The following is a 21,995-nucleotide window of genomic DNA, read 5'->3' as shown; positions in this document are numbered from 1 at the left end:
AATAATTTATTGATAAGCGAGATGTCCTATTCCTTGCTAATGCATTAAGGAATGTTTTAGAGATGGGCAACGACATGTCCAAATGATTGATGAATTGAAATGATCACACACAGCCCTATTTCTTCTGCTCCTCGGATGATGAAGTAGAGGTGACCACTTGTTCCTCCTTCTTAGATGGCCAAGCGAAATTGAGTTTACGAACAGATAAAAACTCTTTCACCTCTTCATCAGTAATCTTGGCTCTTCTCTCTTGATGTTCTTTCACCATCTTGGTCAAAATGTCAATAAGAATACCTTTGACTTGACCAGTCAACATTTTACCAGTTGAATACTTCTCACGAATTTCCTCAAAGAGAGCATCATCTTCCAAAAAGAATTCCAAATACTTGAATGGAACATCCACAGAAAGATTTGCACCATACTTTTCTTGTTCTTCCTTTGTGGCACCACCTCCAGAGAAGGCATGTTTGTTAATCTTGTCCTTAATTTGCTTTGGTGTATCAGTCAAGAAAATGGATGAATTTTCTGCAGAAGCCGACATTTTAGTTTTAGCACCTTGTAAAGCAGGGAAAAATTTGGAGTGGATGAGAGCAGGTTTTTGGAAGCCCAATTTTGGAGCCACATCACGTGTGACTCTAAAGTAAGGATCTTGATCGATGGCACATGGAATGAGACACATGATATCTCTTCTCTTCTTTGGCTTTCCAGAGGAAGAGGATGACTTTTTCTTGGATTTGGAATCGGAAGATGACTTGCTCTGTGATGACGAAGAGTCCTTCTCTGGGAAGATGTGAGGAAAGGCTGTATAGAACGATGGCGCTGCTTGAATGGCAGGGAAAGAGAATTTTCCAATATTGTCGGAATCATTGAATCCGAATACACCCTTGACTTGACTGGTGGTAACAGCCTTTTCAATTTGAAGAACTGTCGGATACAAATGTCCCATATATTCCATATTGGAAAAGATGAAAGTCTTCTCTTTATCAAAACCACAAGCAATAATATCCTTGGCATTTTCATAGGTGAGTCGATGAGCCTCTTCCAATTCCAAATTCTTCCACAAGAACTTTTCATCATCGGTCATTTGAATGACGAGAGGAACGTTAAAGACATCTTGCAAATATTTGGTGAAGAGGAACGGAATCAAGTGTCCCAAGTGCATACTCTCGCTGGAAGGACCTCGCCCTGTATAGAGATAGAAAGGTTTTCCCTGTTCATAGTAATCCAATAATTTATGCATATCACGATGAGAGAAGAAGATTTTTCTCTTGAGGAAGTGATGAACAGGTCTTTGGGTCACTCTCTCAATCCGTTCCAATAAATCTTCTTGAATTTCTTCAGAACCGAACTGGACAATTAATTTTGAATAGTCCACTCCCATCTCACTTTCTGCTTCCACGTCCCACGGGGTGATGATTTGTTCGTGGGCTGTGGTGGGTTGTTCTTGTTCGGAAGACGATTGAGCTTTGTTGACGGATTCTCGTGTGGACATTTTTTTTGCTTTTCAAAATGCGCATGGGTTACGCTGACAACAAAACAAAATTCCTCAACCAATAAAATTTTCCGTCCTGGGAGGAATCGAACCTCCGTCAAAGGATTCAGAGTCCTCTATGCTACCATTACACCACAGGACGTTTACATGTATGATATTAAAATAAACAAGATTGGGGGTTAAAATAATAGAGAGAATTTTGGGTACAATTCCATGCATAAAATTTCGGACGTCATTGAACTTTGAGAATAGGTAGCAAGCTTGTGGTTTATTCAGAATTTCAGAGTGTTAAGAAGAATTATGAGATAAATACAAATGGTTTGTTGATATAAAAGCAAAGGTTATATTTCGTATTCTATCGCATTTTTTTTTCTCCATTGGCTTCGGCCTCGCAGAAACTCTTGCTCCTTGAAGGATCTTCTAATTGAGAGGTTGTGTTGCTGGTGGTTGCTGGAACATTCGATTCTTGAGTGTTGTGATTGCTAGAGTTGATATTTTGCACAGGAAGGGTTATAGAATGGAGTACATCTCTGGGATATCCAAAACCCGAGATGGTATCAACACAAGAACTCGACTCAATACTTGTACTAATGGATAAATATTTCAGTAGTGGCATGATCAGTAAAAATCATTCGGGTTTGAAATTCTCAAAGCTGGAGTTGAGTTTATTTTTTTATAATTTTAATAATTGTAGTCAGAGACATTAGTTTCGACATTTGACGTCAACTGTTGTTCGAGAGATTTTTCTCATACCCATTTAGAACACCTGAGGTAGAGGTTGTGGTGGTGTCACATTAAGTGTCCCTTGATGAGTGTTGTTGACGCATCCATCCTTCTAAGAGTGACGAGGTGGTACTGTCGTTGTTGATTACATTCGCAACAGCTTCCATCATTCATCGGTCCCTAATGGTCACCGAGATATCTCTTTCATATTACAAGACCATTCCAACAACAACACATGTATTCACATGCAACATTATTTGAAATGAAATCAATGAAACACGGGAACCAGTAAAGTGGGTGTTGTGCCGAGTTCGTGGCTCACAGTTCATTTAGCCGTGAAATCATAGATCTAGATCTGATTACCATCATTTCATCTAAAAAACATGAACGAGCTTACCATCGGCTCATCCTTTACAGTGATGATGAAGGCTCTTTCTGTGGTGGTGGTGGTTATGTCATATTTATCAACCTGTATGTATCAAGTTTGATTTCCAAACGCACACACGTTGCGCCAACATTTAACTTTTCACACACCTCACTACTACTTTACCATTCATTCGAACATTTGCCCTTCACAGGTCAGTTACAAACAACATTCACGAATGGGTACTCGTGATGAATTGCGTTCCATGATTAACACATGTCGTCGATTGGGTGTTCGTGTGTATGCCGATGCTGTCATTAACCACATGGCTGGAAGTGGCAATGATCAAAATCCCTACCATCGTAATGGAAATGGTAATTGGTGTGTCAAATGAGGAGCAAAAACAGGAACAGCCAACTCGCCCTACTACACCCAAGGTTTCACTTGGAAAAACATGTCCAACACTAATTTGCCTCCTGCCAATGAATTTCCAGCTGTGCCTTACTCGGTCATGGATTTTCATTGTGAAAGACCAATTAATTCGTGGGATTCTGCTTTCGAATTGAATTATGGTTGGTTGGTGGGATTGGTTGATTTGAATTCAGAGTCAGACTATGTGAGACAACGAATTGCGGATTATTTAACTCAATTATTGTCTTTGGGATTTAGTGGATTTCGAGTGGATGCAGCCAAACACATCTCACCAGATAATTTATCAACAATATGTAAGTAAGAGTCACTCCAAAACATCTGAATGTAGGGAAATTGTGGAATTCGATCGATATCTTGCATGATTATGTTTAATATTTTAATCTTTTTGTGAATATATGATCAGTCAAAAAATTTAAAGACAATTTAGGAGGTGGAGATTATCCGGACGACTTTATTGCCTATCTCGAAGTGCTGATTGGTGGAGAAAAGGATCTCCTCATGTGTCAAATGAACTCGTACAATTATGGACCTTATTTCGAGATGGCCATGCAAAAGGCAGGTCTCAGCGCAAGTGATATTTACAAAATTAAGATTTGGGAATCAGATTATCCCAAGGAGTTTCCAATTTGTGGTTATTGGCCCATTAAATCCGAACGCTATGCGATTGAGAATGACTGTCACGACGATCAATTCAGTTCCTCCAGCAGTAGAGACATGGGTAATGCGGGAAGTGTTCTCGTTTTGCAAAAAAACGTTCCTCAGCATCGTTACTTTGAAGAGTTTCTCTTTTCACGAACAGATGGAAATTGGCAAATTCGACTCGTTCTCTCTAGCTATACCTTTTATGACAAAATTGGAGCCTTTCCTTTCCCGATGGGTATTCAAATTGTTCGAGATGTTCAGATGGAAAGAATTGTGGGGGTCAATGTACCAAGTCCATGCCTTATTCAAAAGCTCATGATCCCAATGTGTGTGGCTATACAGTTTTTGATCAGAATGGGAATTGGGCAAGTGGTGTCTATACGAGAGTACATCGAGATTTGTCCATTATTTTGGCCATGCGAAGATGGCAAGGTTTACCAACCAGTAATTTAACAAATTCACAATTGGGTCTCCCTCCACAGTGCCAGGCAGAGTAGGTCACACAAGTATGTATTGAAGTATTTTAATAACCAGATCTACGGATTGGATCGGATTGCTCCAGCGACCATTTTCCAACCCCAAATTCAGATCTACTCAAATTTCCTCATTTCAGTGTGTACACATATTATTTGATGTTTCGTAAAGATTGGCAACGCATGCTTTCTAAAATCGTCACCGCTCCATTCACCTCCGCGTTCAATTTCTTCAAGTTCAAAAGAAGCTTCTTTTTGTTGCGTAGAAATGGAAGTGGGCGTGTCTGTTGCGGTCCACTTTCGGTAGTAGTCCCAAGTTGTTCCTCCATTTTTGCTGTGTGTGGAAAAACCCTCCGAATCTTGAACGACAAAACGAGTAGGATATGACCTCGCAAAAAATCAAAACCGACCAAAAAAAAGCAGAGATTATCATCCCTTCGAATTGTTGGTTGTTCAACCACTACTACTACAGCAACATCATGGGTGCTTGTGTATCGTCTACCTCCTACCTCTTTGATTCTTTTACTGAAGAGAAGCCTTCGAATCCTAGGAGAGAATCGGATCGACATTATCTTTCACTCCCAAAACACTCCTCATTAAGGAAATCCCTATCACTCCCAACTGATACCAACAACAACAACAACAAAATCGCGAATTCATTGTCCCTTCAAAAACATGCTTCATTTCCTGACACAACCAATCAATCTCTCAATCAACTTCTCTCCTCTACCGACTCTTCACTTTTTTCCTTATGTGAACACTATTTAGAGTTTGCCTTATCTTCTGTTTTAGACCAATCCTATTATATGGAAATGAAGAGAACTCAGAGAACAACAACACTAACCTCCATCCCTCCGTTACCACTCGAATCAGACCTTTGTTGTTATCACCATCATGAATCTCCGTTTGACTCTTTGGGAGATGATTTCACAAACAATGATTGGATGTATCGGCAAGACTATAGGTTTCTTTGCATATCATTCTTGGAAGAGAAGAAGCGATCGCAAAAAGTGAGTCTTAATCAACAACGGAGAAAGAAAGGCATTCCAATCTTGACAGCGATCCGTGAAATACATGCAATCTCCAACTCTATTGTCTCAAACAATAATGAATGAATTCGCTGGTGAGATCTCTCTCTCAATATTACAAACGTAATATTAGGGATGCCAACATGTTTTTGTGAGTGCCTCTGAGTTTCAAGATGTTAACTTTCTCAACGTCAAAACGCAACAAAATACCTGTTTCAAGTTGATGCATCTTGAATTTCGCTCGCTGTTATTCTCATCAAAGACTCTTGCAACAATTTAAATTGTTTCCAAGTACTGATTGATAGTCAACCAACAAATCTCTCCTTCATAAAGTTTACAAGTTTACCTTTATTTGCCAAAATAAACAAGCGATCATCCATAATCTTCTTTTCCCTTTGTTCAGCTTCAACTGGTTTCTTTCTTGCTCATTCTGTGTGTTTCAAAGTTTAACCTGCTGGTACTTTGTTTCTGTTGCTCTTCTGAAAGGTCGAACGAATCGACATCAAAGATTCTCTCGAGAAGGTACCTTCGCCAAATTCCCTTTCAACAGCTCCCACCCACAAACGGAAATTCAGATACAAAGGTAAGTATTACAATGAAGGTTACAGAACACGCCTGGTGTGTTCTGGTATTAAAGGTTCAAGGGGATGTCACCTTGTGATGATTAACGTGGTTGTGGTTAACCATGGTTTTTTGCTACCGCCTTTAGATACAATCGTTGTCAGAGCTCAAGCAACGCGATCGGAGGCATTCAAGGGAAAGTGCCCTATTTACAGGTAAGTGAAGGGAGGGTCCACAACATAATAAAGAGTAATAGGGGGGTTTGGACTAATAAATATTTGAGCCGTCTTTGCAAACGCAACAATTTCATCAACTGCGAAATCCTTCAAGCCTCAATGAAACATCTTCCACAGACAGGACTGTTTAAGCTGTTCGATACGGGTCTTGAATTTCACCAAAAAATAATTTTTTTGTTTTTTTAAATTTTAAGGGTTTCCTAAAAAGGTGAATTACAAGGGTACTCTACACGATATTGGGGGTCCCAGATACTCAATGAGATCCTATGTTTGTCAGTTCTGTAATAAATTGTCTTAGAAATTATTATTTTCTGAATGAACGATCACTGAATACTTCGCAAAATGATTGAACCCAATCGTCACAATCCATTGCTTTTTGAGAGACACACTGAGATGAATCATGGAAGGACTATATTTTAAGAATGACGAGATTCCACAGATCTCTATTCCAAAGTGAGAGGTGTGTCTTGAGTGCTTCTTTTATCAAGTCAACGATGGAATTTCAAAGGAAATTGAATGGATTTATTTAGTGATGACTGCAGCCATCAACGACATCCGAGATGTGGAGATCATTAAAGCACGTTTGAGGTGGTTGTCCCAAAAAGACGAGGCTCCTAAAGTGCATTCAATTATTGAGAGAGGTGTAGTAGTAGAAATGAAAGTCATATCAGAAACGTGCTTTTTATCTTCTCAAAGCCAGTAGATGATCATGTTTTTTCTCTTGTTGCGCAAAGCCTTGCCTCTCAATCATATTCTGAACGGGTCCAAACACACATGAAGTGCTTCCCTTCCATTGCTGCTGGTGTCCAGCGTGATGAGGTGTCTAACGGATCCCCACCGCGTGTCCATCAAACTGTGCCCATGACGATAAAGGAGGTGGCGAGCTAGCTCCATTATGCCCCAACACGTTTGTCTGTGTTATAACCGCGGTTGTCTGAGGCGGTTATTCGTTGAACTTGGTTTTCAGTGACCGTTATGGTTCTTGGATGACCATCTTCGGTGATTCTGCACCTATTATGAACACTATCCACAAAAGGCATTTCTAAAAAGGAGCCAACCTCAGCAGAGGAGAACAGAATCAATGCTTACACCACTCATTCTCAGCCTTAAAAAAAACTCACTCTCTTCATTCCTTAACCTTTCAGCCTTCAAACTTCAAAGCACGTTCCACCTTCATACATCAATTCCGATTCCAAACATTCTCAACGACCCAATTTTTAACGTATTCAACAACTACTGAAATGTACAGGAATGAAGCTCCATCCTCGCCAAGAGGCACTCCCCAACCTCGCTCCAATCGCTTTTCCTTTGACCACCTTCAGACGGCTTCCGTAACTTCGGAACCCAGGGAAGATGTAGTAGAGATTGCCAGTGCCACAGGTGGTGGTTATGGTGGTGCTGGAGGTCAGACAGGAGTCGCACATTCCGCAGCCATCACTGGAACCTCTCTCACTGGAACCTCAGCCACTAGCTCGACCACTCTTTCAGCCTTTGCTGTTATGAATCGATTTCAAGCCACGTTATTTTCCCTTATTGTGGCTTTGCAATCAAGCTCCAAACAATCCTCCATCATGTTTTGGATGTTGACCTTTGTTTTCAATTGTCATCTCCTATGGGTGAGTGTATTCATTCCGACAGTGGGTGGAATGAATTTTGGAGAGTATGGAGAGTGGGTCTTTACAGTTGCCAATTATCCACTCACGCTCTCGTTGAATTTAGTTCCCTATGAAGGAATGGTTGCTTTGGTGTTCATTGTTTTTGCCACTCTCTTGTTGTACATTGCTTTATTGTTCATGACTTATCAGAGAGTGATTAATACAAGAAGATTTTCGGATTGGTTCTTGCAAGCGACTCGTTTCTTCAACTTTTTAATCTTGATTGCTTGTGGAACCATGACGTTCGTGTTGACCAGCCTTCTCGAATGCAGCAGTTCGATCACCTTGGACAATGGAGGCAGCGTCTCTGCCATTCAACTCTCTCGTTATTCCAATGTCGATTGCTATCACACACCTAATATTATCTTTTATGCCTTCTCATTGGTTGCATTTGTCATACTCATTGGATGTGTGGCATTGTCAGCCATGATCTATCGAAATAGCCATCCCATGAATAAGTCTTTATTTACCAGCTTGAACAATAATGCTTTAATGTTGCAATTGGTATTGAATTGTTTGGAAATTATGACCATCTTTTTAATTCCAAAACAAATGCTTCAGATTCGTGCCATTGTTCATTTGCTCTTTTCCATTGCTTTTCCTCCTCTCTTTCTTTCAAATTTACCCTATTTCAGAATGATTGCAAATTCTTTATTCGTTGGTGCAAGTGGTGCCAAGATTGGTGCATCGATTGGAGTTGTTATTTCTACATTTGTAAATTCTCAAAATTCGAATGATCTTGGACTCTATTTGATGGCTGTCACTCTTGGTCTGATAGTGTTGGGTTTCATTGTTGGTTTTGTTGTGATGGAATTCTTTCAACGACTCACCTACAAACAAGTTGAAAAAATTGTCAATGAAAATAAGGAAAATCTGTCACAAGTGTTGCACATCTTTGAAAACAAGAAAAGATGGTTAATCATGTATTTACAATTCTCAGTGATCCGACCTATTAGTGTAAATGAAGATGTGACACTCTCTCTCGCTAAAGTGATTGGCGCCAACAAGAATCAAGCCCAACAGCATCCTTTCTTGTTGTTGATCAGTGCTCTCATTATTGCATACACGTGGCAAGATGGAAACTCTCACTCCTTTGCCATGTATATGTTTAAACGATGTATGAAAATGTCAAACAATATTTTTGTCAGATTTCAAGTGCAACAACGATCCAAAGAAGTTGAACTGGATGAAACAAGTGCATCTCTTGCTTTGAAATGTATCACTGAGAGTAAGCATGTGTTGGATAGTTTAGAAAAATTTGAAGACGAGTTGAGAACTCTTCATCGAATGTTTTGGAAAGAGTTAATGAATGACATTCCAAATGATGTCAAAATTGAGTACATTAATCGAAGATGTGCTGATTTAACGAGCCACATTGAAGAAATGTATCATAATCTCATGCGTAAATATCGTAATGAAAAAACAATCATCAGAAAGTACGCCAATTTTGTTGAAGTGTTTCGCTTTGACAAGGAAACAGCTCAATCTCTGTTTGCAGAAGCTAATGAACTGGAAGAAGAGGGATCCAAATACAATTTTCTACCTATCAACAATAATGTAAATAGAAATTTAAGACTTTCAATGGTCAGCCAGAGATACGAGCAAATAATGATGACCAATATTGAGGGTGAGCCAAATAATGATGAATTTACTGGAATTGAAACAAAGGAATTCTCTAAAAAAGATGTTGTGTTGAAGAATTCTCTCAGACATTTAGAAAACAACAAGGGGTTTTATGTATTCCTGGTTTTGTTTCTCCTCTTCTCCTTTTTTGTCTTGTTGACATGTGTGACCATCTCGCTTTATGGTTCTGTTAAATCTGGAACAGATGTGCAATATGTTTACAAGATGTGCAAAGGATCATCAGTTTCATTTGCTGTCTTGAGAGAGCTTCGATTTATTCAAAACATCAACAATTATAATCAAAATGGTTTCTCCGTTCGAGATGAAAAGAATCTTGTGGTGGACCTTGTTAAAAACTCACACAAAGCTCACCTTATGACCTACAAGTCTTTCATCACCGATATTGTTGAAATTGCTCAGCAAAACAAACTCAATGCTGTCGTCTATGCTGAACTTGTCAACAACTCCATTTCTGCCTTCTTTCCTTTTGCGACAACAATATTAAGAAATAGCTCCACAACCAGCAACAACAACAACAGCACAGAATTGGCGTTCACTGAAACCTACATGAAAAATAGCTCCATGATTGAAATCTTTAACTATTTACTCACAGGTATCAATTCTTTTATACAATGGCCTTTGGATCAATACAACCAAACCACAAAGGATTTCAATTTCATGTACTTGTGGAGAAATAAGCAATCCTCTCGAGATGCTTTTGAAACGTTTTGTTCATCGATTGTGGCGAGTACTGAAACTTTTCATTCGGATTTTGTCATGTCTTTTGCAATTGTGTATGCTGCATTGATCATGATGTATATCATTGGATTTGTGATCTTCTTGGGAGTCATGTTAAAAATGATGACCAGCGCCAAACAAGTTTCCAAGTTATTCAACTCTGCTCTTTCAAAGAATATTATTGGAAAAGTGTATCATGATTTGGGGTTGAAGAATGATGAAGATGTCAAAGTTCATCTCCCCAAATATCAATTTACAGCACCCAAGTACATTTTCTTGATGATGGGATTATTTACTTTGTTATGTTGCATTGTGAGTGGTGGCGTCATGGTGGTAGAATCAAATCTGAACTACACAGGTGTCTCAATGACCATGAATAACGTGATTCATGGAACCACAGTCATGAGACATATTCACCTTTCAAATTTCAAAGTTGGAGAATACTTCTCATTTCTTGCAAGTCCACCCTCTTCAATTAATGATCCATCGTTATTGAAAACGGAGCCTTTAACGAATGCTGAAAGTGAAGTGAGAACAATTTTGGACGAATTGTATCAGGAATGGAATGCTCTTATTTATGGAGGAATCAGTAAGGAAGGTCAATTTTTTCCCCCTTCCATTGGCAAATATACAGATATTGATCGATTGGTGGCAGGAATTAAAAACTGTACTCAGGCACGTGTCATTCACAACAATTCAACGACAACAACAGATTTCACCATCGATTTGTACATGCAACGCTTCTGCACAGGTTTGGATGAAATGATCACTGAATATTCGAAAAAGATTTCCATATTTAACAGTGAATCTCAAAACAAGGCCTTTACCTCAAACACAGTGATCATGTTTAATAACTATATGGATGTCTTCTTCACTGGTTCTCTTTTGGGAGAGAAGATTATTGATTTTATGGATGTCTTTGTGAAATACTCGGCACAACCATCCGTTATTATAACCATTTTGTTTGGAATTGGATGTTTGGTATTCATGATTGCCATTTTCTATGGAATGCTCTATCAATTGGAGAAGCATCGATTACAATTAATTAATATGAGAATGATGTTGAATTATTTACCATCTGAAATCATTGTTGGAAATGAACAACTTCGAAATTATATTCTCTACAACATTTTAACACCAACCAATCAAAAGAAGACAAAGAAAAACCAAATTCATGCCTCAGATTCAGAACATGCCAATGTCAAGAGCGTATTGAATGCTTCTGTGGATGGTGCCATTTTATGTACTAAGGATGGAACTATTGAATTTGTGAATTCATCCACACAAAAGATGTTTGGATTTGCACACAAGGCGGACGTTGTTGGAGTTTCTGTCGTGACTTTGTTCGATCAACAACAATCTGTTCTCATTCAAAATAGTATTAAGGAAATGAATAAGGCACAAATAGATGTCACTCACTCCGAAGTCATTGAATCCACATGTTTGAGAAAGAATCAAACCAAATTCCCAGTCAAAATTAACATCTTCTCAGTCATGTTCGATACAGGTATTCCAATGATCGCTTTGATCATTAGAGATATTACAGCAGAGAAGAAACAGAGTGCTGTTTTGGCAGAAGAGAAAGCCAAGTCAGACATGTTGTTGAAAAATATATTACCAGAATCAGTGGCAGAACGTCTCAAATCCGGTGAGACATTTATTGCAGAACGATTCGCAGATATCACATGTTTCTTTAGTGATATGGTTGGTTTTACCAAATTGAGCTCAACAATGAATCCAAGTCAATTGGTTGGAATGTTGAACACTATTGTCAATGGATTTGATGCTCTTACGGATACCTATCAATTAGAGAAAATTAAAACGATTGGAGATGCATACTTTTGTGTGGGTGGTATTAGTGGCTCTCTCACAAGTGATCACCCAGAGCGAGTGTTACAATTTGCAATTGCGACCTTTGGAGTCATACGGGAATTCAACATGACTTCAGATTTGGAAACACAAGTGGAGATTCGAATTGGAATTAATACGGGTGGAGTTGTGGCTGGTGTGATTGGAAAAAAGAAGTTCACTTTCGATATCTGGGGAGATACGATCAATGTCGCCTCTCGTATGGAGTCGACTGGAGTTCCTGGACGAATTCACATCAGTCGCTCCACCTATGAACGTGTGCATGATATGGGTTTGGAATTTGAAGAACGACGAGTCGAAGTGAAAGGAAAGGGAGAATGTAAGACTTATTTGTTAGCAGCTAAACATCATGAGCAATCTATCGTGACGAAATAATGATTGTTTTTGAGGTTGGGTTGGTGTTTTGATATTTTCCATCACTTCTCGATCCTCCAGGTTTTCTTGCCTGTTGTTTGTTCCTCTCCAATATCGATCGTAATAAATCGACATCAAATATATCATCATCGTCATCCAATGAGTTGTTTGTAACTTCTTTGTATGTTTTTATTGGAGAAGAATCCATTAGATTGATTGATCGTGCGTAATTTCACAAGGGTTTTTGTAAGTTTCAGAGGTTGATGATTTTTTTCAGGTATTCAATACTCCTAAAAAGTACCTTAATTTGAAACTTTTAATCACTTATTTGGAAAATTGAAAAAAATGTGTTCATCATTCAAGATGATATTCCTATACATGACCATCACTCTCGCAAGTTCTTGGTCGATTTGGTCGCTCCTCTTACTCTACACTCGCATTGGACATTCAATTACCGATATGAATGAAAAACCCATTATTCGTCCTCATGATTCTTGGCGGAATTGAGTGTATGTGGATGCATGTTGACGGGTTGGAGAGATGATTGGGAGTTTCAAATAAAATTTTGAATTGAAAAAAATGTCTCTCGATATCAGTAAAAAAAAACCCTGTGAGATTGAGGGAAATCGAGGTCAAAAAATTGGTGGCCAATGAATGGAAGGTATTGCATGAAGAGCTGCCAATTATTCAGAAATCAAAAGGTAGAAAGGATATCAAGGATATTCCTACAATGAATAGAATTAAAGAAATAGTCCGCCAAAGAATTGGATATGTTGCTACATTCATCTTCTTACATACTGTTGGTACTATCTGTGGATGGTTAGAAGGTCCTTATCGTAATGTGGACAAAATCTTATTAATTCTTTACATGTTACTTGAAAATGAAACATTCGGATCCTTAAATGAGAGGAGAATTATCGCAAGGTCTACAATATGGAGAATTCATCACACAATTTTCGTTGAATTTCATGACCAACTTAATGAATGGGCTGACACTTGTTTGCAAAGAATGTTTTCAAATCCTATTATTCAATGTCTTATTGGTATAATTGAAAACGAAAAAGGCTTCAAGGATGGAACCACTTTTTTAGATGGTCATGATACACGTATTGAATATAGTAATTTAGCCAAATATCCTAAAAGGGAGTATTGGAGTTACAAATATAAAGATTCTGGATTAAGAACTCAAGTATTGATGGATAATCAAGAATTAGCAATTGCTATTTCGAAATCCCTACCATGTGCTCCTAATACAGACATTGGTATGTTCAAGCAAATGGGGAGAATTCCAAAACTATTAGATCCTAGTGTGGATGTATTGTATATTGATGGTGGTTATTTCTTGGGAATTCCTGATTATATTGAAAAATTGCAAGAAAAAGGATATGATTTTGATGAGTCAAATTTCAGAGCTCCAATTAGAAAACCAAGAAATCAAGATCTAACATACAGTGAAGCACAATATAATGAAGAATTTGGTGCTTTTCGTGGTATGATTGAAACATTATTCTCTCATATTGGTGAGAAATTCAAATTTTTCAATCCTCATTCAGTTGCTAAAATGAGTGGAGATTTGGAAAATGTGTGGAATTTAAAATTGCATTTGTGTTGTTTGACATTCATAGATTCGTAGAAAAATATAATATTCAAGTATTAGATCACCACAAGGAATGGATGCGTTCAGACTTTGATTTTCCTATAGAAAAGCCAAAATTATTAAGACCCTCTGTTAATGTTGTCCGTCAAAAAGAATATGCAGAGGAAAAAAGAAAAGCTCAATGTATCCTTATTGCTAAAATGTTGACAATGAGTGACACTGAATTAATGACACTATCAAATCGTGAAATTCTAGAATATTCACATAATTCTAATCCAGTACAAGTCGGTGATGAAGGATCAGAAAGCGGCTCGGATAATGAACTTCCAAGAAATCTACAAGAAAGTGATTCTGATAACGAAGGATCTGAGAGCAGTTCTGATAATGAAAGATCCAATTCGCAAGCCTCAAGATCAAGATCAAAAAGCGATTCGGATAGTGAAGGATCAGAAAGCAGTTCTGATAATGAAGAAAGATTGATATCACCAAGAAAGACACAAATGTGATGATATTTTTTTGAAGTTGAAACTCCCAAGTTGAAAAGCTGATTTGGAATGTTTCGGATTCTTTGAAACGCCCCTGAATCTTTGAAACCACCCAATACCTTTGGAACATCCCAAGCTTAAAGGAATGTTTTAATTTATGAAAGCCTATTCAGTTTAAATAACACGTTTCAAATGCATCGAAAGGTCTAGAATTAAATGGTCCTGGAACGAGCTTCGTATGTGAAAAGTTCAGGATCCATGTTGGCCATGATTCTCTTTCATGCAATGATTTCCTTTTCGAGTTTTTTGTGTTCTCATGATCATAAGAGTCATGAACAACAACTGATGGACGCCTTCATTGGATGTGCATTGAGTTCCATAGTTGCAATTTTTACTTTTGAAAGGATGGTAGAAAATGTTGTCAAGTGTTTCCAACAGAGCATAAGAAAGATATTGAGAAAGAATATTCATTAGAGATTAATGAATATTCCTTTACAATTTCCAGTGCGGAAGGTTTTTGAGTGAAAATGGAATCCTCTCAAATCTTTGTTGGAATATATCCTCCTTGACAATGAATATTCTTTGAGGATGGAATTTATTAGCATGTCGGGAAGACACTTCGCTCGATCAAGGGTGTTGCCTTATTCATCGATGGAATATTCAAACACCTATTAAGGTATTGGTTACCAAATTGTCAAATATGCATTCGAGTAAGAGCGTACTTTTCACTTCCATTTCTCCTCCTCTTAAAGCCTTACCAAAAAAAAAGAAGCGGTTACTGTACTTCTTGACCCAACATCTTTAATACAGCTCTGTATCACTACTAATACTATCATGGGTGCCTGCGCAAGTATATCGTCTTCCTGCTGTGATTCTTTTATTGAAGAGAAAAATCAGAATGAGAAAGAATCCGATATTGATTTAACATTCCAAAAACATTCCTCATTAAGGAAATTCAAATCAGTATTCAGTAACAACCTCAACTTCATGACTGAATCAGCATCTCAAAAGTATGCTTCATTTCCTTACACAACCAATCAATCTCTCGATCAACTTGTCTCCTCAACCACTTCCTCTCTCTTTTCCTTGTGTGAGCACTATTTAGAAATTGCAGTAATGTCTTCTCCTTTAGATTATTTAGAAATGTCTAAAATTCTGACACTTCCATCCGTCCCATTACAGCTCGAATCAGACGAAAATGAATCATCATTCACCTCTTTGGAAGAATTTTCAAACAATCATTGGATCCAGCAGCAAGAAAAGAGGTTAGACACCTTACCTAGTGAGTCAGTTTCCTTAATGATCGAAGAAAAGCGATCAGAAAAAGTAAGTCTTGATCAAGAAAAACAGAGGAAATGCATTCCATTACTGAAACGATCCGTGAAGCCCAAGTTTTCTCCAACTCCATTCATTGTGGTTTCCAAAACGAGAGAATCTTTCGACTGTTGTGTAATGAGAAATGACACCTCCAACAGACCTCTCAACGAAGAGAAGATCCAGGGCAGAATGATTCAACCGCATCTTCAACAACAAGCGTTGCAAGTTCCAAAGGAAGATTTTATGATGTGCCCAACATTAGGCAATGTATGTGTGAGTGATGTTCGATAAACGTTCTAATTTTTGAATTCATGCCTTCCATTGATATCACAAACTATGCTGTGCTTGGGTCAATAATCAGGATGGTCCATTACGTGGGACGACAAGAATCTACGCTTCTCTGTTCGTACAGATTTGGAGTCTTTTTGAATCAGACTGTTTAACATGCTTTCTGTTTTTCACAAAATCAAGTTCGGAATGGAAGAATTTTACAAAAAAAAATGTCTTCCTATTTCGCGAATAAACCATCAACCATTATTGATTCAAAATTATATTTAGGTAGGTGTATGCACTTGTTGAATATATAATATGAAAGGCTTTCAAAAATTGCGATCCTCACTGTTCATCACGTCTATTGACCATCTCAAACTCCGATCGGAACACAATCATTCATTTGTTTGACCACATGATGATGATCTATCTCATGAACTCGATTTGTTGTTGATGACTATCTAAATATTTCTATACATCAATATTTGTCAATCCAAATAGGTGCTTTTGGACACGCCCGACGATTGTCAGGTCTTGAAAAATTAAATATCAAAGGAATAATCAATTGTACCACAGAAATTCCAAATTATTTTGAAAAACATGATGGAATGTGTTATTTGCGAGTGGAAGTGGACGATCGAGCTCAACAAAATATAGCAAAATATTTCGATGATACTTTTCAATTTATTGAACGAATGAATGAACAGAATAAGGCAGTTTTGGTGCACTGTAAGTGTGAGTTGTATATTTGGAAGTGAAAGAAATGTTGCGAGAAATGACATTTGAATGATGAACTGTTATAATTATTTCTTTAAATTCAAAATTGGAATTTAATTGAAATTATTGTGAACTTGACAATATAGGTGCTGCTGGAATTTCTAGAAGTTCAACCATTTGCATAGCCTATCTGATGCGAAAATTTAATATTACTCTTCGAGAAGGTTTGTTAATTTTTCATGTGTGGTTGAAACCTTTTCCAACGAAATGACTCATTATTAATATTTCTATTTACAATTTCTCTTGAAAACAGCCTTTTTCATTGTTAAAAAATCTAGGTTAGTAGAATCTCAAATTTGAACTTTTTATGAACCATGGTGGTCATGTCAGGTCCACAATTTTACCGAATGAAGGATTTTTCAAACAATTACTTGAACTGGAAAAACAATTACGAGGAAGCACTAGTTTTGAAGAGAATGATTATTACACACTGAATGAAATGAGCATGATGTACGTTGGAAATTTTGAAAAGAATGAATTGAACACTGGTCTGTTGCAACAACAATAAATCTGATTGTCTTCTTTATCATATTTCTAAACCATTCTTTCCAAATATTGCATCGTCATAACGGAAGAAAAAGGGTGTTGTTGTTTGTTATTGGATTTAATAACAATGATTGGATGAACATTCTTTTTCTTGTTAAAAAAGGAAAAACCTCCTTCCCTGCTTTTTTGTTTCAGGCAAATTCATCAATTTCCAGGAAGAGTGCTGCTTTCTCTCATCACATCCTCATACTCTTTCTTCACACTACTGATCTTCTTATCCATCTCCTTTTTTATCTCTTCCAGTGATGAAAACAATTATCAGCCCTTATTATCAGAAATGAATGGTGGGGAAAGAGAATCTGTTGGAACATTTGTTTCACACTTAACCTTGTTGATGTCAGCCTAGACTTACAAATCGATCTCGTCTTAAAAGAGGGAACAGAATGTGAATTGGTTATATCCCTTCAATCCTTGAATTCTCTCAGAGGGACGACAATTCACCGACGTGAAAAACTGTTGCCGTTACTGAGGTCTAATCCTTAACAAAGAACATTGTCACTTACTCTCAAACCATTCTTCCATTTTATGGAAAATGAATAAATGAATATACACGCTCCATGCTGCCTTGTGAGCAAATGCTCTCTCAAAGTTCAAGCCAAACCCTCCAGAATGCTCTTGGGTTGGCTTAGAATTACAAACCACACACCAGTACATCTGGAGAGAATATTTCAATTTGTTTTTTTTGTTGATGGTTTTGGCGTTCAAAGTATGCTCACAAGTCACCATTTAAGGATGTGACTAACATGGATTGTAGTATTTAAGAGGTAAAAATGTGGTAAGGCTGGATTGAGACGAGTAAAGCTTGACATCCTTTTGGCGAGGTCGGGTTGTATCATTTACTAAATATGGAGATTTTTAAGTGTCACCTTGTCGATAGGAGTGTCGTTCGAGGGAACATTTAGGTGTTTGATTAAACAGTCCGACCTCTTGTTCAAATTGGACATTTCAGTTCTAATAAAAATTTATGTGAATAAACCGCAACGTTGAAGTGAAACCTCCACTAATGAGTATTTTTCTGCTTAATAATTTTATTGATTACACATTTTTGGCAGGTTTATTTTTCAAAGGAGTAACAAATCTTTTTCGTTTTGAAGTGCTTCAAGTTGTGTAAAGTTCCATGTAGAAAGTGGAAGGTCGATTAAAGGTTATTCACTCTTCTTTCAAAGTGCCTTAAACGCTCTTGTGGTATTTCTCAAATTGAGATGGCATTCTTGTGAACATGGAATTCCAACTTTCATTGCCTTTTGCATATGTGGAAGCAACAAGTACGAGTAATTGTGCATTATTCAATACCTCAAGTCAACCAGGAACTTTAAAGTTGTCAGTTGACTAAAAAATTTTACATTATTTTCAAACTGATAAGGTTTTGAAAATATAACATCTTGCTAACGAAAAAATTGGTTCATGCATGATTGTGCAAAACTGCTCGCTGAAAATTGTCTACGGCCTTTGCGAAATCTATGTCGGTACCTATTCCAAGATCTTGTACATCAATCCTAACGAATATTGAGCATTTGAAAAATCTTGGCGAGCAAGATCGAACCATTTTAAGGCCTCCTTATAATCTTTCTCTACCCCTTCACCACCTCAACATGAATTGTGTTCACTATTTACCAATTGTTTCATCACTCAAGCCCAAAAACAATGAAAACGTTTGATTTCTTTTTTGTGAACAATTTGCAATACATTCCGCAAGATCTGGAGGTAAATGAGGTTGTTGTTGTGGATAGGATGATGATGTTTCTTTTTTCCGTATTGACTCATCATCATTCGGTTGTACAAATAATAAATTCTTCTTTGTTACATCTTGATTTTTTAAGTGTTCCGAATTGAATTGCGTATTGTTGTCATTCTGATGATGATGATTGCAACACAATTTAAAGCAAACCGAGAGATTGGAAATGGTCGGAATGGATAAATTGGCGATGATGTTATTGCTAGATGAAGAATTGTGCATTTTTTTTGAAAATTAATAAATTAATTTACAATGAATAGTTTCAGGATAGGAACGCCCTGTGGCTACAACGTGTGGAAGATTTACAGTTTTTCAATGAACTATCAACCTTCCTTTTGGAGAATCTCCATGAAGATGCGCACGGAGATTCTTTAATGTTTCGTCCAAAACAGAAACGATGTTCGAATGACTTTTACCTTTATAGTCCATCATAAGACCCCCACGCACGTTTGGAAAGTGTTCAAAAGAGTGACCTGCCGGAAGGTTTGTCATGCATTTGCAATTCCTTTCATTTAAAAGTCCTTATTGAAGATCAACACTGTTCACCTATTGAACCCCAAATTCAATGATAAATCTCCTTTTGGGCCATCTTCAGACACCTATGGTGATGGTTTTTAAACAACAATAACAACAACAACAACATTAACTGATCGCACTTACCTTCTCTCCTTTCTTCCTAAACAAGATTCTTATCATCATAACTGCACTCTCTTCATGGAGATTCTCCAAAAGGAAGGTTGCATGTAAGTGAAGTCTCAATGACATTAAGAAACTCCACACCAAATTCGTGCTCACTTCTTTCATAAAAAAAAAATCAAAACACCGACAAATCACCTTACTCGGAATCAGCAGCGAACAATTTCCTTGCGAATAGAACTCTCTCATCTCGTGAGTGGTGGTGGTGTTGGTGGTGTTGGTGGTCTCTCAACAATAACAAACCGCAACAACAACAACGAACTTTTGCGTGTTTCATCATTGGTTTGGAACGTAGTAGTGCAATATAGTATTAATACATACAATAGTAGTAGTAGTAGTAGTAGCAGTGCAATAGTAGTATTGAAAAGCCTTTCATTTGTTGTTGTTGATGATGTTGAACATGAAACAACTTTCGGATCAAGAGCTCTTGCTCTATTTTACTAAATTCAAACGAGAAATTAAACCCAAAGATCATACATGCCTCTTTACTACTTACAAGGATTGCTTTAGTGGTAAAGAGGCTATCCGCACCTTGAGTTCACTATTTAATTTGAATACCAGTGATGCAATCTCTTTGGGTAATCAAATGATTTCGAAAAAACTCTTCATTCATATCATTCACGAATCTTCCGAACTATTGGACAAGAAGAAGGAGTTTTATAGGTTCACAAATTTCAGACGATGCTCCAAGAGACTCAGCATTTTGGATATGTCTCAATTTACATCTAATTTGGATGAAAATTATAGAAAGCTCATTGAAGAAGAACGAAAGAAAAACGAAAGAATTGGAGACATTCGAATTTTACTGGATGATGTCTATCAGGATCCATACGGAGGATATAACAGCAACCAAATGTCCTCCTCTCTGCGAGGAAAATCATCAAACATCTCCACAGACGACTATGATTCCTCTAGCCCTAGTTCTGATAATGCATCTTCACCCTTGGCATCACTCGCAAAGAAACTCAGCTTACCACTGAGGATGAAGAAGAGTCCTTCAATTCCTACTTCTCTGACTATGTCATCATCACCACCGTTGTTGAGCAATTCGTTGGAGAGTCACATGTCAACACCTTGGAAGAAGTCTCCACGAGGTGGTGGTGGCAATGGATTCTTCACCACAAGCATCAGTTGTGGCAAAAGTTCCGAAGCAACGCATAAAAAATCTTCAAGCGCTGAAGATTTATTCTTGCGACCCATTAGGCTCAATGAATATATTGAACCGACTGCTCTGATACGATCGGCCAGTTTCTTGAAATCAACAGAAACAAATACTGACACCATAACACACGATGGGAGAAAGAATACCTCACCGTCGTGTAAGGTGAGTCGCTCTCCTTCTGCTCATGATTTGGAATTGAAAATTAATTTAGAAGATGTGGATATTTATATGGAACGTTTTACGAACATTGATGATGTGTTGAAGGTATGTAATCATGATTGCAATGCCCGTATAATGAAAATAATATTTGTGACACTTGTTATTACAGCATCCAAAAGCTTGTAATATTCTGACCCAATTTGCTGTCGATGAGTATGCTGAGGAGTCTATTTTTTTTTGCAAGGAATGGAAAGCGTATCGAAAAGAATCTCGCATTAGCAAGAAAGTAGAAATGGCTGTTAATATTTTCAATTTATATGTGAATCCTGAAGGTATGTTATTTGTTGTGATTCATTATTGGAGTTTGCTGAGCTTTGACTTATACACTTCCATCCTCACTACACACCTTTCTCCTCCAATCAATTTTCCTCATTTTCACAACATTCAAACTGTTATATGGATTTAAATCGTCCAGGTCCTCTTGCCCTTAATATTAATAAGAAATTAATTGATGAATGCAGAAAGAAATATTTAAATGGAGATGACGATTGTTTTGATGACATTGGCAAAGAGGTGAAACAACTTTTAACAAACTTATTTGAAAGGTTAAAGTTACGTCTTCAAAAGCAGAAACACCAAGAGCTTAATCTCCTCAATAGTAAGAATTTGAGCAGCACCGATCTTGTAGTATAGAACAACATGTATTATTCTCTTTAATTATTCCACCATCAATTTTGACTTCCACACCACCTTGTAGAAAATCTCTGAACACCAATGTTTATCCTAAAAGAGATAAAATGATGCTCTTTGTAGCATTTGTTGTAGAGGTTCACAACACCATTAAACTCGCTGGCAAATTATGGCTCGAGTTTTAACCTCTGTGTGTCACTTGGGCCTGTGCATTAAAATGCCAAAAGCTTTGATTTTTTCAAATTCTTCAAGTTTTGAGTTTTGCTCTGTTGAAAGGACAAAAATGAAACAAATACGAAAAAACACAACCTCATCATTTATCTTTTAACTATTCTTCAAATCCTTGAAATTCGCACATCGATGTTGAATTA

General features: G+C 37.4%; 9 protein-coding genes across 9 annotated transcripts; 8 read left to right on the top strand and 1 right to left on the bottom strand.

The window, feature by feature from the left end:
- Positions 1-115: 115 nt before the first annotated feature.
- Positions 116-1,492, bottom strand: FDP41_001889 (uncharacterized protein; the record flags this gene model as incomplete). The annotated part of the gene is made up of 1 exon (XM_044705022.1): positions 116-1,492. The coding sequence occupies one exon, from the start codon at positions 1,490-1,492 to the stop codon at positions 116-118; it is 1,377 nt and encodes a 458-aa protein (XP_044563532.1).
- Positions 1,493-3,033: 1,541 nt separating this feature from the next.
- Positions 3,034-4,106, top strand: FDP41_001888 (uncharacterized protein; the record flags this gene model as incomplete). Its single annotated transcript, XM_044705021.1, has 2 exons — positions 3,034-3,304; positions 3,415-4,106. The coding sequence occupies 2 exons, from the start codon at positions 3,034-3,036 to the stop codon at positions 4,104-4,106; spliced, it is 963 nt and encodes a 320-aa protein (XP_044563531.1).
- A 499-nt stretch (positions 4,107-4,605) lies between these two features.
- On the top strand, positions 4,606-5,241 carry FDP41_001887 (uncharacterized protein; the record flags this gene model as incomplete). The annotated part of the gene is made up of 1 exon (XM_044705020.1): positions 4,606-5,241. One exon carries the CDS (start codon positions 4,606-4,608, stop codon positions 5,239-5,241), a length of 636 nt encoding a protein of 211 aa, XP_044563530.1.
- A 1,951-nt stretch (positions 5,242-7,192) lies between these two features.
- FDP41_001886 (uncharacterized protein) lies at positions 7,193-12,211 on the top strand (the record flags this gene model as incomplete). The annotated part of the gene is made up of 1 exon (XM_044705019.1): positions 7,193-12,211. The coding sequence occupies one exon, from the start codon at positions 7,193-7,195 to the stop codon at positions 12,209-12,211; it is 5,019 nt and encodes a 1,672-aa protein (XP_044563529.1).
- Positions 12,212-12,920: 709 nt separating this feature from the next.
- FDP41_001885 (uncharacterized protein) lies at positions 12,921-13,823 on the top strand (the record flags this gene model as incomplete). Its single annotated transcript, XM_044705018.1, has 1 exon — positions 12,921-13,823. The coding sequence occupies one exon, from the start codon at positions 12,921-12,923 to the stop codon at positions 13,821-13,823; it is 903 nt and encodes a 300-aa protein (XP_044563528.1).
- Positions 13,824-13,864: 41 nt separating this feature from the next.
- Positions 13,865-14,293, top strand: FDP41_001884 (uncharacterized protein; the record flags this gene model as incomplete). The annotated part of the gene is made up of 1 exon (XM_044705017.1): positions 13,865-14,293. The coding sequence occupies one exon, from the start codon at positions 13,865-13,867 to the stop codon at positions 14,291-14,293; it is 429 nt and encodes a 142-aa protein (XP_044563527.1).
- Positions 14,294-15,106: 813 nt separating this feature from the next.
- On the top strand, positions 15,107-15,880 carry FDP41_001883 (uncharacterized protein; the record flags this gene model as incomplete). The annotated part of the gene is made up of 1 exon (XM_044705016.1): positions 15,107-15,880. The coding sequence occupies one exon, from the start codon at positions 15,107-15,109 to the stop codon at positions 15,878-15,880; it is 774 nt and encodes a 257-aa protein (XP_044563526.1).
- A 209-nt stretch (positions 15,881-16,089) lies between these two features.
- On the top strand, positions 16,090-17,144 carry FDP41_001882 (uncharacterized protein; the record flags this gene model as incomplete). Its single annotated transcript, XM_044705015.1, has 5 exons — positions 16,090-16,147; positions 16,361-16,588; positions 16,723-16,800; positions 16,890-16,914; positions 16,967-17,144. 5 exons carry the CDS (start codon positions 16,090-16,092, stop codon positions 17,142-17,144), a joined length of 567 nt encoding a protein of 188 aa, XP_044563525.1.
- A 2,869-nt stretch (positions 17,145-20,013) lies between these two features.
- On the top strand, positions 20,014-21,627 carry FDP41_001881 (uncharacterized protein; the record flags this gene model as incomplete). The annotated part of the gene is made up of 3 exons (XM_044705014.1): positions 20,014-21,039; positions 21,104-21,266; positions 21,410-21,627. 3 exons carry the CDS (start codon positions 20,014-20,016, stop codon positions 21,625-21,627), a joined length of 1,407 nt encoding a protein of 468 aa, XP_044563524.1.
- Between the last annotated feature and the right edge of the window lie 368 nt (positions 21,628-21,995).

This window comes from Naegleria fowleri, assembly GCF_008403515.1.
Source record: "Naegleria fowleri strain ATCC 30894 chromosome Unknown tig28, whole genome shotgun sequence".
Classification (NCBI taxonomy): Eukaryota; Heterolobosea; class Eutetramitea; order Acrasida; family Naegleriidae; genus Naegleria; species Naegleria fowleri.
Note: the sequence above shows the minus strand (reverse complement) of the source record. Positions and strands in the feature narration are given on the sequence as shown.